Source organism: Hypanus sabinus, chromosome 3 (genome assembly GCF_030144855.1).
Source record: "Hypanus sabinus isolate sHypSab1 chromosome 3, sHypSab1.hap1, whole genome shotgun sequence".
NCBI lineage: Eukaryota > Metazoa > Chordata > Chondrichthyes > Myliobatiformes > Dasyatidae > Hypanus > Hypanus sabinus.
In genome coordinates, this window is record NC_082708.1 from 171,508,909 (window position 1) to 171,523,950 (window position 15,042).

General features: G+C 43.9%; 1 protein-coding gene across 3 annotated transcripts in view; it reads right to left on the minus strand.

The window, feature by feature from the left end:
* Positions 1–11,864, minus strand: part of rnf24 (ring finger protein 24) — a 181,813-nt gene extending 169,949 nt beyond the window's left edge. For 2 of the 3 annotated variants that reach the window (XM_059965683.1, XM_059965679.1), the window contains exon 1: positions 11,472–11,864. Coding sequence is in view for 1 of the 3 variants with exons in the window: in XM_059965682.1 (XP_059821665.1) it covers positions 11,002–11,009 (8 nt within the window). In the remaining 2 variants the exon portion in view is untranslated. Of the gene's footprint in view, positions 1–11,001; positions 11,090–11,471 lie in introns of those variants that run through there. The other variant, XM_059965682.1, reaches the window with a different exon arrangement.
* Between the last annotated feature and the right edge of the window lie 3,178 nt (positions 11,865–15,042).

The window sequence follows — 15,042 nt, forward strand, 5'->3', positions numbered from 1 at the left end:
GTGTCTTCCCCTACAACAAATCTATTTAAAACCACAAAAACATATGACACAGGAGCAGAATCAAGCCATTTGGCCCATCAAATCCACTCCACCATTCCATCATGGCTGATTTAGTATTGCCCTCAACCCCATTCTCATGCTTTCTTGGAACCTTTGGTGCCAAGGTCTCTGAGGATCTAACCTGGTCCCAACATATCAATGTAGTTATAAAGAAGGCAAGACGGTTGCTATACTTTATTAGGAGATTGAAGTGGTTTGGCATGTCAACAAATACACTCAAAAACTTCTACAGTTATACTGTGGAGAGCATTCTGACAGGCTGCATCACTGGTATGGAGGTAAAGTCGGTAAATGATAAAAAGCAAGGTGGAGTGATAGCTAGTGTTAAGGAAGCAATGCGATTGCAGCAGGACTTAGACAAATTGGAAGAACGGGCAAAAAAGAGGCAGGTGGAATACAGTGTGGGGAAATGCATGGCAATGCATTTTGGCAAAAGGATCAATGGTGTGGACTGTTATGTAAATGGGTAGAAAATACAACATCAGAGGTGCAAAGGGACTTAGGAGTCCTTGTGCAAGACTCAGAAGGTTAATTCACAGGTTGAGTCTGTGGTATAAAGACAAATGCAATGTTGGCATTTATTTCAAGAGGAATAGAATATAAAAGCAAGAAGATAATGCTGAGCCTTTAGAAGACACTAGTCAGGCTGCACTTGGAGAATTATCAACAGTTTTGGATCCTATATCTCAGAAAGGATGTGTTGTCATTGGGGAGAGTCCAGAGGAGGTTCACGAGGATGATTCCGGGAATGAAGGTGTTAACAGGTGATGAGCATTTGGCAGCTATGGGTCTGTACTCACCAGAATTTAGAAGAATGCATGTGGATCTCATTGAAACCTACTGAATGTTGAAAGGACTAGATAGGGTGGATGTGCAGAGGATGTTTCCTATGGCGGGCATGTCCAGAACTCGAGGGCACAGCCTCAAAATTGAGGGGTGACCTTTTAGAACAGAAGTGAGGAAGAATTTTTTTTAGCCAAAGAGTGGTAAATCTGCAGAATACTCTGTCACAAATTGTGGCTGAGGCCAAGTCCGTGGGTGTATTTAAAGCGGAAGTTGATAGATTCCTGATTGGTCAGGGCATCAAGGGATAAGGTGAGAGAGCAGGTGTATGGGGTTGAATGGGATCCAGGATCAGTCATGGTGGAGTGGCAGAGCAGACTCGATGGGCTGAATGGCCTAATTCTGCTCCTGTGTCTTATGGTCTAAGAATGCAAATACTAGCTAGTAGAAAATAAAACAGTCCTTCATCTACCTGGGGAGAAGAGGTCAAGTGCTTGGTGGGTGGGTAAGGAGAATAGCACAGATCCAATTTAGAATGGAGAGAAGGAATGAAAAGCAATGAAGGAGATTCCAAATAGTTCTGCAATATGGATGGTGGCAATTTTTTATTTTATTGTCCTGGATATAGATGCTGCTGACAGAAAGTCTGTATTTATTGTGAGTAAACCACGTAATGATGGACTCAGGCCAGATATAAACCACACTGAAGATTGATGGCTAATGCCAAGTGACATTAATGAATCATTTAGACTTTACAACCACAATGGCTACTGCTAGAGTTCCACATTCATTTCCACATCCAGCAAAGGGGAATTTGACACTCTGACTTATGAGGCCCAAACCAAGTACATTACTTTGCCAAACCTCCACCACGATCTGCCGTGCTGCTTTCTTACCACACCAGTCAAAACCAGATCTCACTCCCTGTTGTGGGTCAGATGTTCAGTGTGTTGGTTGTTAATGGAAATGCCACACTTCGATGCACACATGATAAATAAATCTGACCCTGAAACTGATCCCCATGAGGCCAGGGAAAATTGTGCAGCACAGTTTGTTGACTGCAGAGCCAAGCTTGACCTGCACCGTGAGACGGACAAGGCACAAGCAGTGAGGATCAGACAAATTTCCTCCACCCTCTTCTCTACAGTCCCTGTCACTCTACCACACCTGAGTAACTCCTGCAAAAACTAACAAAAATAGCAAACAGTGGAAATACTCAGCAGGTCAGGCAGATTCTGCAGAGAGGTACAGAAATTAGGCTATTCAGCCCATCAAGTCCACACTGACCAGCAAGCACATTTACATTAGCCTTACACTGATCCCTTTTTTCTTTCGCTTCACATTCCCTCAATTCCCTTGCCTACAGGCTGGGAAGTGGCTAAGTAACTGACCAACTTGTAGCTTCTTGTCATGGCAGCCAGAGTGTCCTGAGGAAACCCACACGATCACAGAGAGAAAGTGCAAGCTCCCCACAGACAGGATTGAACGTGGACCGCAGGATTCGGAAGGCAGCATCTCGCCAGCCGAGCCGCTGTGCTTCTCCCACGCAATCAGGCCAAAGGCCTTTCATCTACAGTCGGAACCAGCATTGCCACAGCAGCTCTTCTCTAGACATCAGCGACCCTGCCCAAGGGTCACCACTGTGGGGAAATGACACCTCGATGACAGCTGGCTGTCAGGTTTTGGACAGGTGAGATAGAATGGAGGAAGTGAGAGCCTAATGCTGGGCAGGCAAAGCCATTCACCAAAAGTCATTGCTGAACAGTTAGGTTTCACCGACAAACTATCTGGTTTGGTAATCACTCTATCCGGTAATCAGCCAATCATAGCCTCCCCTCCACTGACACTCCTTACACTTCCCACTGCCAACATAATCAAGAAGCCCTCCCACCCTACCTAAACTCTTTTCCCCAACACTCCCTTACCCCATCCATTGGGCAGAAGATACAAAACTATGAGGAGTCTAGATAGGGTTAGCACAAGCAGGCTTTTTCCACTGGGGTTGGGTGGGACTACAACCAGGGGTCATAGGTTAAGGATGAAAAGTGAGAAGTTTAAAAGGGCCTGCTTCTGTGCTGTTCTTCTCTGTGACTATACAAAAGCATGCACTAGCAGGAAAAAGGTCAACATTTATCTGGCTCTCATAAGACTGTTGAATTGACCATGAACTCATGGCCTCTCACTCTACCTCACTGTGGTCCTAGCACTTTATTTGTCTGACTGCAACATACTTCCTCTGTCACTGTAACATTATATTCTGCATTGTTATTGCTTTCGTTCTGTACCACCTTCATGTAAGGAATAACGTATATACGCATGCTTATGTATAGAATAAACTGTCAGAATTGCAAAAAAATTTTCATTATATCTTAGCACGTGTCAAGGTTCCTAAGGTTGTCACAGCAGGGGGTGGTAGTGGGGATAGCACTTTATAAAGTGCTCTAAATGGCATGCAACTCTAACAGCCTCTGACAATCAAGTCCAACTCTTGTGGTTTAGCTTCTAGGTTTGTGCGCTTGTGGTTTCTGCTACTTTATTCTCCTCAGGAAATAGAGTCATCTCTGACCCTTCTTGTGGACAGCCTCAGTGTTCTTCGACAAGGTGGATGGTGATAGGTGAAACTGGGAGAGGGGAGGGAGTGAAGTAAAGAGTTCAAAAGTTGATGGTGGAAGTGAGAAAGGGCTGGAGAAGGGGGAATCTGAGTGGAGAGGACAGAAGACAATGGAAGAAAGGGAAAGGGGTGGGAGTAGCAGAGGTCAGGTAAGAAGAGAAGGTGTGAGAGGGAAATAAGAATGGGGAATGATGAAGGGGGGGTGGGCAATTACTAGAAGTTAATGAGCTGCAACAAGCATGATCCAAATCTTAATAGCACTTTTTTTCTTTCCTTAAACATTATAATTTAATTTGGAACCTGCCCACCCCCACCCCAATGCAAATTCTTGAACATTTTCAGACCAATGCCACCGGTGATCTGACATTGAGCTCTAAAAGGAAGGAGTGAATGAGGACATCATCATAATTTGGGCAGAGACCAGATCCTTTTCCATTGAATACCAAAGCAGCAACAGAACAACGTTAAAGCTCACTACTCATCAACAGCATAGTGCTGAAGACAGTTATTGCCAGAGGAAACCTTGCAGTTGGTAAAAACAGTTCAATACAGAAAAATGAGAAGTGGTAAAAGTTCGGACAAAAGTCAACAAACTGAAGTGACTGCTAAATGTTGAGGATCCTAACCAAATGGAAGAGCAAGGAGATCCAGATGTGTGGATCTTCACCAACAGGAGCAATTACTCTTCAACCATCAGGCCCCTGAGCCAGTGTGGATAACTTCACTCACCTCAACACTGAACTGATCACTGAACACAACCGATGGAGTCACTTTCGAGCTCTCTACGACTGCTGTTCTCGGTATTATTTGCTTATTTATTATTAGTTTTTTAAAAAAATATTTGCTCAGTTTGCCTTCTTTTGCATATTGGTTTCCTGTCAGTCTTTGTGTGTAGCTTTTCATTGATTCAATTGTACTGTGTGTTGGACTGTACATGCCCACAAGAAAATGAATCTCAGGGTAGTTTATGGAGATAGTATACATGCTTGATAATAAATTCACTTTGAACTTGGATGCAGAGATCTTTGGAAGATGAAAACACAAAACTGAAAATGTCAGTGAAAGGCAAATGCAAAAAATTAAGTATGTAACATCACACAAGGAAGCGAAAGTGAACTTGTATGGCACTTTCATGCAAAAGGTGGAGCTGCAGAAAAAATTGCATAAGTGTGGTTTGGAATGATGGCTACTTATGGTTATCATAGCCAGGGGTGGGTTGGGTGGGTGGGGGGAGGTAGTGTGGATAAGCTCCCACTATCTATTAAGTGCTCCCAATGGTATGCATCTCCAATAGCCTCTGACAACCAAGTCCATCCAGCTCCTGACTTTCATGTGTGGTTCAGCTACTAAGCCTGGCAAAACCATTTCGACTGACAAGAGGAGGGATAAAGGTGGGTTACTGGTGCCTTGAAACCAGTTACTTTAGGCAGATGGGGCTCATCAGCTGTAGTTAGCAGCTCATCTTGGAGAAGGAAAACTATAATCTCCACTGCCTTACGGCTGCAACTGCTCATGGGGAAGGCCTCAGGAGTAAACTCCAAGGAAATATCTGCGGCTGGAGGCCATAAGGCAGTCCTACATTGAATTCAGCACTGACCGGCAGCTCTTGTAATGCTGCAGGTGCCGAACTGTATTAACTGTATTGGCCTCTGCCTTCCAGTGGATTCATTAACTGTGTGGAGAGGGGGAACCTGCAGTATAGGAACAGCTTGGTCTCCATATCCTACTGCCCTAGCTTGCATAATGGCTGACATATCGAGTGCACATAGACAGCAAGGACGCAACATCCGTGGTTGATCCTGACCAATGAGGGGCCTCAAATAATGACGGTACGATGGCAGTTTAGAATGTTTTTTCCCATTAAAAGCAAGAATTTGCACACTTCAGAAATCTGAGCTTTTAGGACAGAAAACATTGAACAATGATTTCCATTTATTTGCAAAAATAGTAAAAATGGAAATAAAAATATTAAGGCTGACTAGTCTTCAAATCCTAATAACATCCTAAGGTCGTTAAAAAAAAAGGCAACTTGTGTCTTTGCTGATAGAAGTTTTAATTTACCAGAAACTCCCTAGTTTCATGGAAGGTTTTATCACTTCGGAAAATAGTCAGTGTAACTAGTTCATTTAAAAAGAAAATCTGTCTGTCCAAAAGATATGTATTAAAAGGTATTACTAAAAGCAAGGCATGCAATTTAAAATAATCATGCAAAACAAAAATCATATTTGACCAAATCATTGTCGTTCTTTAAAGAAGTAAATGTGCTGTGGACAAAGCGGCATAAACAGTTAATTTTCAGGCCAAGACTCAGAGGTTCTCGGTCCAAAATGTCGACTGCTTATTCCCCTCCACAGATACTACCTGATTTGCTGGGGTCCTCCAGCATTTCTGTGTGTTACAAAGGAGTAGAACTGGGCTACATGAATGGGTAAAGATGGAATACAATGAAGGAAATTCTGAAATTGTCCATTTCAACAAGGTATATAATAGCAGTTTATCTGAATAGCAAGACAGCACAGAGTTCTGAGGTACAGAGAGAGTGCAGGGAGCACAGATTCAGAGGGATCTGTGCGCCCGTGTGAACAATTTACAAAGGTTAGCATTCAGGTATAGCAAATAACTATGAATGTTAACAGACCTTGTTTACCGTATGGGAATTGAATACAAAAATGGAAAATTATGATCCAGCGATATCAGATACTAATGAGACCACATCTGAAATTTCACTTCATCAAACATTGTAATCAGTTCAGAGATTTATTAGTCTGTAACATAAAATGGGTTGGTTATCCATGAGGGTATGTTTTTCAGAGTAGCAGCTGGAGTTTGGAAGAGGGAGAGGAAACTTACAAGATCTGAGGGGTAGATATGTAAAGGATGTCTCTCTTTGAGGGAGAACCTAGAATTAGGTGGCATTTCTTAAAATAAGTGGTCACAATTTCACTGATAATGTGACTATTTTCTTCATCTTGGAAAGACCTGTATGTGGAAATTTCAGAAGTTACCGTGTGCAGATGGGAATGCAGAGTTGAGGTTATGATTAGAGCAGCTACCATCTTATTGTATAACAGTGTAGGCTAGAGGCCTCTTCCTGTATCTAATTCATATCTAAAGGCATGTACTGTCTGGCATTGTAAGACAGATGGCATTCAGTCGCATGTGTACCTGTGGCTCAAAGAATTGGTCACCAAATTTAGGTCTCACACCCCTACTATTATCACTATTATCCTGATAATGAGATCTTTTGAAGTAGATGTCCAATCAGAATTTGCAATTGTCCAAGGGTCAGGTTCCTCTTTTCAGGTAGCATGTTTCAGGTTTTTACAGTCTTGTGTGAAAACATCTCCATTCCAATATATGGATTGTAGGAATCCAGAGAGGTGGTCACCCCTCAAGACTCTGACATTCCAGAGAAAATAATCCAAGTTGGTCTGACTTCTTCCTATATCCTGTATTCTAATCCAGGCATACATGTTATATTTGACCTCACAAAGTGCAATATCTCACATTTGTCTGGATTAAACTCCATCTGCCATTTCTCTGCCCACATTTCCAACTGGTGTATATTCAGCAGAAACCTTTGACAACCATTCTCACTATCCACAGCTCAACCATAAAGGTGAAATGTTTAAAGGGAATCTGACAGGGAACTTCATCTCTCAGAGGACGGTAAGAGTGTGGAATGAACTGTCAGAGGAAGAGATAAATGAGAGTTTGATAAGAGTAACTTGGACAAGTACACGGATGGGAAGGGGGTAGAGGCTATAGTCCCGGAGCAGGTTGATGGGACTAGGGAAAATAATAGCTTGGCATGGACTAGATTGGCTGTAGAGCCTATTTCTATGCTGTAGTGCTCTATGACTCTAATCAGCTCACTTGTACTTTACAATAATCATTTATAAATACTACAAACAGAAGTCCTAGCACTGATCCTCATGGAAGTCTGTGGTTGTAGACCTACAGTCATGATAACATCTTTGTACCACTGTCCTCTGTCTTCTATGGCCAAGCCAATTCTCATTCCATTCCACCAACTAATCGATTCACCGTGTATCCCCTGTTCTTTAATCTTTTGAATTCTTAATCATGCCTACCATGAGGGACCTTGGTGAAAGTCCATGTATATAGTAACCAACACCCTGCACTCATAAATCATCTTTCCCTTAAAAAATTCAATCAAGTTTGTAAGAATAAGTTCCCCTGTACAAAGCCATGCTGACTATCCCTTATAAGTAAGTGCCTTTCCAGATGTGAAGAGATCCTGTCCCTAAGTATCTTCTCTAATAATTTCCCTTCCACAGATGTCAGGCACGGTGCCAAAGAATCTTCTGTATAACATAATTAACTTTAAAAAAACACAAATGAATTTAAAAATCTGTTCAGCATGCTTTCTGCCTTGATCATATAGTTTCAAGTAGCCCTTGGAACAGCCCTAGCTCCTTAAAAGGACCACTCTCTGCTACATCAATATCTGTACGTGAATGAGTGAGCAGGTTTAGAATCAGAATCACATATATTAACACTGTTACACGAAGTGAATTTTGTTGTTCTGCAGCAGCACGACAGTGCAAAAATGTTAAATTACTTCAAATTTAAAATAAATAGAACAAAAAACATTGAGGTAGTATTCATGGGTTCATAGACCATTCAGCAATCTAATGAGAGACTTTCACAAATGTTGGGAACCACTGAATTAGATTAAGTTGCTTCTCTTGAATTCACACATCTAAAGTGAATCATAACTGAGTTAAAGCTCATAATAAGTTTATTACCAATGTACATGTTACCCTATATTACGCCGAGATTTGTTTGCCTGTAGGCATTCACAGAATAAATAAATATAATAGAATCAATGAAAAAACATACACAAAACAACAATGTGTGAAAGACAAACTGTGCCAATACAAAACAACACAGATAATTAATAAAACAATAAATAAACAGACAATACAGAGTACACAAGTTGTAGTCCGTGAAAGTTATCTGCATTAAACTGCATTCGCCACATATCAGCCCACCTTCCAATGAATTGGGTTGCAGTCCAGATCAGTATTTACCTTGCTTTTAAGTTTTATGTCATATGCAAACTTAAAAACTAAACTCACTATCGCAAGTCTAGCACATTTATTTGCACTGTCAACATAAAACTCAAACTGAAAGTGAACATAATAGATTAATAAAATACACACATTATTCATAATGGAACAGATAGAAAGTAATGATCTCATAATATTGATCTAGTCACAGTCTAGGTTTCCAGAGTGAAGTGGCACAGTAGTGTAGTGTTTAGGGTAATGTTTAATGGTGCCTAAGACCAGGGTTCAATTCCGCCACTGTCAGTAAGGAGTTTGTACCTCCTCCCTGTGATGATATGGGATTCCTCGCACCACTCCTGCTTCTCCCCCCATTCCAAACACTTACATAGGAAGGGTTAGTGAGCTATGGGCATGTTATATTGGCACCACAAAGAACACTGCAGATGCTGGGGTCAAAGCAACACATACAAACACACTGGAGGAACTCAGCAGGTCGAGCAGCATCCGTGGAAACGAGTAATCAATGTTTTGGCCCGAGACCCTTCATCAAAGGGTCTGACCAAGGTTCTCAGCCCAAAAAGTTGACTGCTTGTTTCCATGGATGCTGCCTGTCCTGCTGTCTATATTGGCACCAGAAACATCATGACACTTGCAGGCTTCCCACAGCACATCCTCAGACTGTATTGGTTGTTGATGCAGATGGCCTATTTCACTGTCAACAAATAAAGACACTCTCTTCTTATGTCTTTAAACAAGATGACTGCCACCCACCAAAGCCAGCCTGTTGCTGAGAGTGGAGCATTCAGTTGTGCAATGTCTATGAACTTCACACTCAAGGCTTATGTGTGTGACTCTACACCCAGGTCTCAGCAAGCTGAAGTATCATCAGGCCTTTCCAGTCACACCCCCAATACAAAAATGAACGAAATTTCTCCCATTTTTCCATTGACATTCTTGTCAGAGCAGACTGCTCAGCGTCAGGTGTTCTTTGTTGGACGTTAATTATTTATTCAGAGCTACAGCTGGTTAACAGGCCCTTCTGGTGTAATGAGCCTGTGTTGATCAATTACACCCATGTCACCAACTAATCCTACCAACTCCTACGTCTTTGGAATGTGGAGGGAAACTGGAGCACACGGAGGAACCCGCACCTGTCACGGGGAGATCCTGCAAACTCCACACCACAGCGGTTGAACCCGGTTCTCTGGAGCTGTAATGTGTTACACTAACCACTACATTACACTGCCTTGTTACGTCTGCCGGCCCCTTTCTGAACTCTGTCCGAAATGCTTGCACATCAGCACGGCAGTGTGTCAAACCCACAGGACCGCACATTAGTGCCAAACAAATGGCCAGTCAATTCTGGGATAGTTTTTTATTTCCTCCCGTGATTAGGCCAGGGTTACTTTTGGGGATTGCCGGGCGGCGCACCTCAAAGGGCAGGAAAGGCCTATTCCATGCTGTACCTCAATAAATAATGGAGGCCGTTCAGCCCATCATCTCCATACTAACCCTTAAAACAATACTACTGTTCCACTTTATTTCACTGTAACACACACAAAATGCCGGAGGAATTCAGCAGGTCTGACAGCATCTACGAAAAGGAATAAAAAGTCAACGTTTCCGGCCGAGATCTTTCATCGGAAGAAGGAGAAAGAAGCTTGAATGAGGTGGCGGGGAAAGGGGGAGGGAAAGGAATGTAGCCTATTTTCTCTGGCGTGCACTGCTGCGACCCAGCTGCACTAGCAGTAATTTACATTGGGTAACTAGCTGGACTTTGAAACCATGGGTGGAGGACCTTGCAAACTCCACACGGAAAGCAGCAGCGGTCAGGATCGAACCCCGAGCAGCTGGATCTGCGAGGCACTGCGGCTAAAACGGTGTCGCCCGTAGCCCTGTTACTCGGGGATACATCAGTAAACAGGCGACCCGCATAGCTCAAAGCAACAGCATCGTCTCACCGACGCCAGAAAGAACCTCTACTGGGGCAAATGAGCCAGAAGACCGACGGGGCTGAGTAACCCTCGCAGCTTGAAGAGGCATGTGGTGTCCTCGCATGCTTGTGACGGGCAGCTTGTGCGAGGAGTCACCCCACAGGGAATTTGGCGGACCGCTCCGGGTCGGCGGCACGGAAAGTTCCTTTCCCCACACACATCCGGTAAGGGACAACACACTCAAACCCAGGAAAAGTTTCAAATCCTGAAGACCCCCCCCCCCCCGAACAAAACCAATCCCTGCCTAGAGCATTGTCCCATCTGTGAGTATTTAAAATGAACTTGGGCGTGGGGGGAGGAGTTGCGGGCACATGTCAAACTCCCAAACTCCTCCCTGTCCCCAAAATCCAATGAATATAATTGCGGCCGGAGTGCGGGTCTGGAAACTCTGTAGACTCCGAGTTGTCTGGGGTGGGTTAACTGAGGTCGCGAAGGGAATCCATACTATTCTACAGCGCAGCTTGCTTTTAAACTGAAGCCCCCGGCAACAAACGGCCTGACTGGTTCAGGAACTCACCCCCTCATGTACGAGTCACTCAGCACCACACCATCTCCTCTCTGGTCTCTTTATTAAATTAAATAGAGAACCCAATCTCCGCAGGAAAGAAAACGGTCGTTCACGCTTTCTCTCTCAATTACAGAATAGCCCATACGCTAAATGGAAAATAACCACATCGACTTGACCGCCCGGCTCTTTCACGGGCGGGAGATGAAATTACATTCACCAGACAGAACGAAACAAAAATGAAGGGGTTTTAAAACGCGTAGTCCCAGCATTTCATTACTTATTTCTTACGGAAGATTTCTTTTTGCAAACAATTTTAATTATGACTTCAAAAAGACACAGCTACTCAACTAAAATACAAATCAACACAATAATTATATGAACTGTTGTATATATCTCCAATTCGCTCTGTTTAGTTACAAATCACTAAGCTAGAATAGATCTAATTAACTGTATACGTTTTTAAAAAAAATCGAACTCACCAACCAGCTGGCAACTCGTCTGTATATTCGAAGCCAAATAAATCGTCTCTTTATATATTTTTGGCCTAAATTGAAATTAGCTTTGTTTTATATACGGTGCAAAACGCGAACGGTCGACCCTTCTGTCTGCGCTGGGGATGAGGAGAGCGAGTCAGTCTGGTCTGTACTTGGCAGGGACAGTTTTCAGTCTAGCAAGTAACGCAGAAGAACGAGACAGTTTGCCACACGCTTTCTGCTCTGCTTTTGAAATATGCGCCTTCTTTCAAAAACCAAAAATAGGGCTGCTTTTCTGGTTAAGGACGGGCTTCTTAATTCACTCTTTCTGCCTGATGTCCCGATTGATGTCTGCATGTGTTAACTGGAGGTGATGCCTCGTTTTTGCAGAGGGAGACAGAGAGGACTTGGAGGACCGGCTCGTCCCTCCGGTCCTGATGAAGACTTTCATGGAGCTCCCTGGCCACACGGCGCAGCAGCGCTCCGAGCGCACAGAACGCGGAGAAGCCGAGCGTCACCGAACAGGAATGCTCTGTGTGGCAGAGAGAGGAGGGAATAAAGGAAACCAATTTATAGGTTCGCGTCCCCTCCCACCCGGAGTCGGAGCAGGTCGTCTTCGGTCGAGTTTAGAAACTTATTTTTTTTTAAGCAACTTTGTCTAATAAATTCGCTCCTCCACCGCTTCGGGAAGTAGACTGACAATGCTGGAAATACCTGGCGGGTCAGGCGTAATCCATGGAGAGGGGAACAGAGTTTATGTTTCAGGGGAATACCTTCCATCACAATCGGGGTGGGGGGGGGGATAGTTAAAATTAAAATTAGTGCGGTGCCGGGGCAACGAGAGAGGAGATCTAAGCAGGAATTACAGACATGGCGTAGAATCAGACCTTTCGGCCCACCTCTTTACACCAATCCCACATTAGTCCCAATTTTTATTCTCCCAACCTTCTCATTAACTCCTCCCAGGTTCCACTATTCAGCTATATACCTGGGGCATTTACGGCCCAATCAACTTATCAATCAATGTATTGTTGGGGTGTGGGTCGAATGCGGATCACTTGGAAAACACCCCGCAGTCAGAGGGAGAATGCGCCACACAGATAGCACCTCAGGTCAGGATTGAACCTAGGATGCCCCTGGAGGCACTAAATGCAACGCTATGCGAACAAATCCTCCTTCACCCAGAAAATCCGGGAAGGGAAAAGAGGAAAAACAACACGGGAGCGGCATTTTTATGAAAGAGCAGAATGGAACATTGACAGGGCCTCTCTCCCCAAGGAAAGGGAATGAAAAAAGAACAAGAGGGCATAGGTTTATGGCGATAAGGGGAAAGGTTTAAAAAGTACCCGAGGGGCAACTTCTTCGCGGAGAACGTGGGGCATAGACGGAACGAGCTGTCAGAGGAAGCGGGTGCAATGATGACATTTGAAGAAGACTTGAGCAGGTACGAGGATAGGGAAGCTCTAGAGCAGGGGTCCCATCCTGGGCATCACGGACCCTTCGCTTAATGGTATTGGTCCATGGCATAAGAAAGCTTGGGAACCCCTGGTCTAGAAAGACGAAGGCCAAATGAAGACAAATGAGACCAGTTTATTTAGGACATCTTGGTTGGCATGAACAAGTTGGGCTGAAGGGCTTGTTTCTGTACTGCGTTACTCTAGCACTCTGAGGAACAGTCATAGAACTTAGAAACTAGAACAGTACAGCGCCATAGTGTTGTGTCAATCTTTTAACCTCTGTAAAATCAGCCCTCCCCATAGCCTTTCATCTTTCATCCGTGTGTCTAAGAATCTCTTAAATGCCTTTAATGCACCTGCCTCGACCACCGCTCTTGGCAGCATGTTCCATAACCCAACGCTCTCTGCATAAAAAAAAACTTAGCACGGACTTCCCCTTCTATACTTTCCTCCAATCGCCTTAAAATTATGCCCTCTTGTATTAGCCATTTCTGCCCCGGAGAAAGGTGCTGGCTAGCCACCCAATCTGTGCCCTTTATTATTTTACACGCCCGTTTGTTCTCCCCTTACCAGTCCTTTTGCAACGGTGAGAGGGGAGCACTGTGAGCCTGTAGGGCTACTGACTGCACCGCTTGCTGTAACATCTGTTTTCCACTGAGGGAGTTCCGACTATCACAGCTGGGCGTCAACCACAGATGTATTTAATAAGTTCCTGTATTTTCACAGAATTACCAACTGGGATGGCTGCGGGTTGTTGGGGGCATGATACTTAACGACGATAATACTCGATGCTATGTTCCCAAACTAATATAAGACTTTCCACAAGAAAGGAGATAAGTGAAGCTGGGCTCCTTCAGGTGATAAATTGTTCCAGAGGAGCTACTTCCTTGGGATATGTATAAAACTGTCGACCCTTGATCTGAGACAGAGACCCTGAATTTAAGTGCTACTCCAGAGACGTAAGTACTTTGTCATGGCGTACTGAGGCAGTGTTGCATTGGCAGAGGTGCTTTTTCTTTTGGATGCTCAATATTAAATGAAGCTTTCTCAGATGGATTGTTCTTTGTAACAAAGAAACAGTGGTGATCTTTCCTGACATCCCATTACATACTTTCCCCAGGATCAGCGCTGACCGAAACAACGGAATCAGGCGTTCTGCGCTTGATTGCCCTCTAGTGACCCCTGCTGGTTGGCAGACAGAAGAACGGCAGGTCAGCTCCAATTCCCCAATTGGTGCTATTCCCTGCATCCTGACCAGGTAGAGATACTGCCATAAAGGAGAAGTACCGCAGGCCTCGAGTAAATCTGTTAATCACATGAAAATAAATCCCGTATTTGTACTACACTTCCGTTTATCAGAACCAAAGTTGAAATTTCTTACCCTGTTCAAGCTGAGACAGGAGCATGCTGGGAATATGAAATACCAGTTGGCTTTCCCTGGAAAGTAGGTGGTACCACTATCTTGGGTGTCCCAATGGCCAAAGTGCAGTATGGGTGCCCGGGATTTGAAGTGAGGTCCCTGTTGAGGCCTCCTCAGCAGCTGATTTGTTTGAAGATCATTACAGGACTGAATCAGCTAGGTCACTGTGAAGATTTACACTGGTATATCAATCTCCTGAGTTACAAGAGTGTCATTAACCTCCACTTTAATCTGGCTGATGGGAAAGATTAAACTGGCCAGTAATTGTCACGGTAGATAGCAAGGTCACAGAAGGCATGACAACTCTCTGCAGATCTATCTACACAATCCCTCTGTTATAATTGTTCGACCTCAATATACTGATGCAATAAAATTACCTTTATGGATGGCAAGCAAAGCAAGTTTTTTTCATTCTACCTTGGTACACGTGACAATAAAATTTTCACTTAAATGCCAGGGTGACAGTGAGGAGCAGCTACGCCTGAACTTCGGTCTTGTCTGTATGGAATTTGCAAACATAGACCAAATAGCTCATAGAGCAAACTCCTTACAGACGTCAGAGGGAATTAAACCCGGGCCGCTGTTACTGAAAAGCATCACACTAGGCTGCGAATATTGGAGGTCAGTCATTGCCACCCCAGGACGTCACTGCAGGAGATCATTAGGCTGTATTCTCAGCCTAATCATCTTCAGCTGCTTT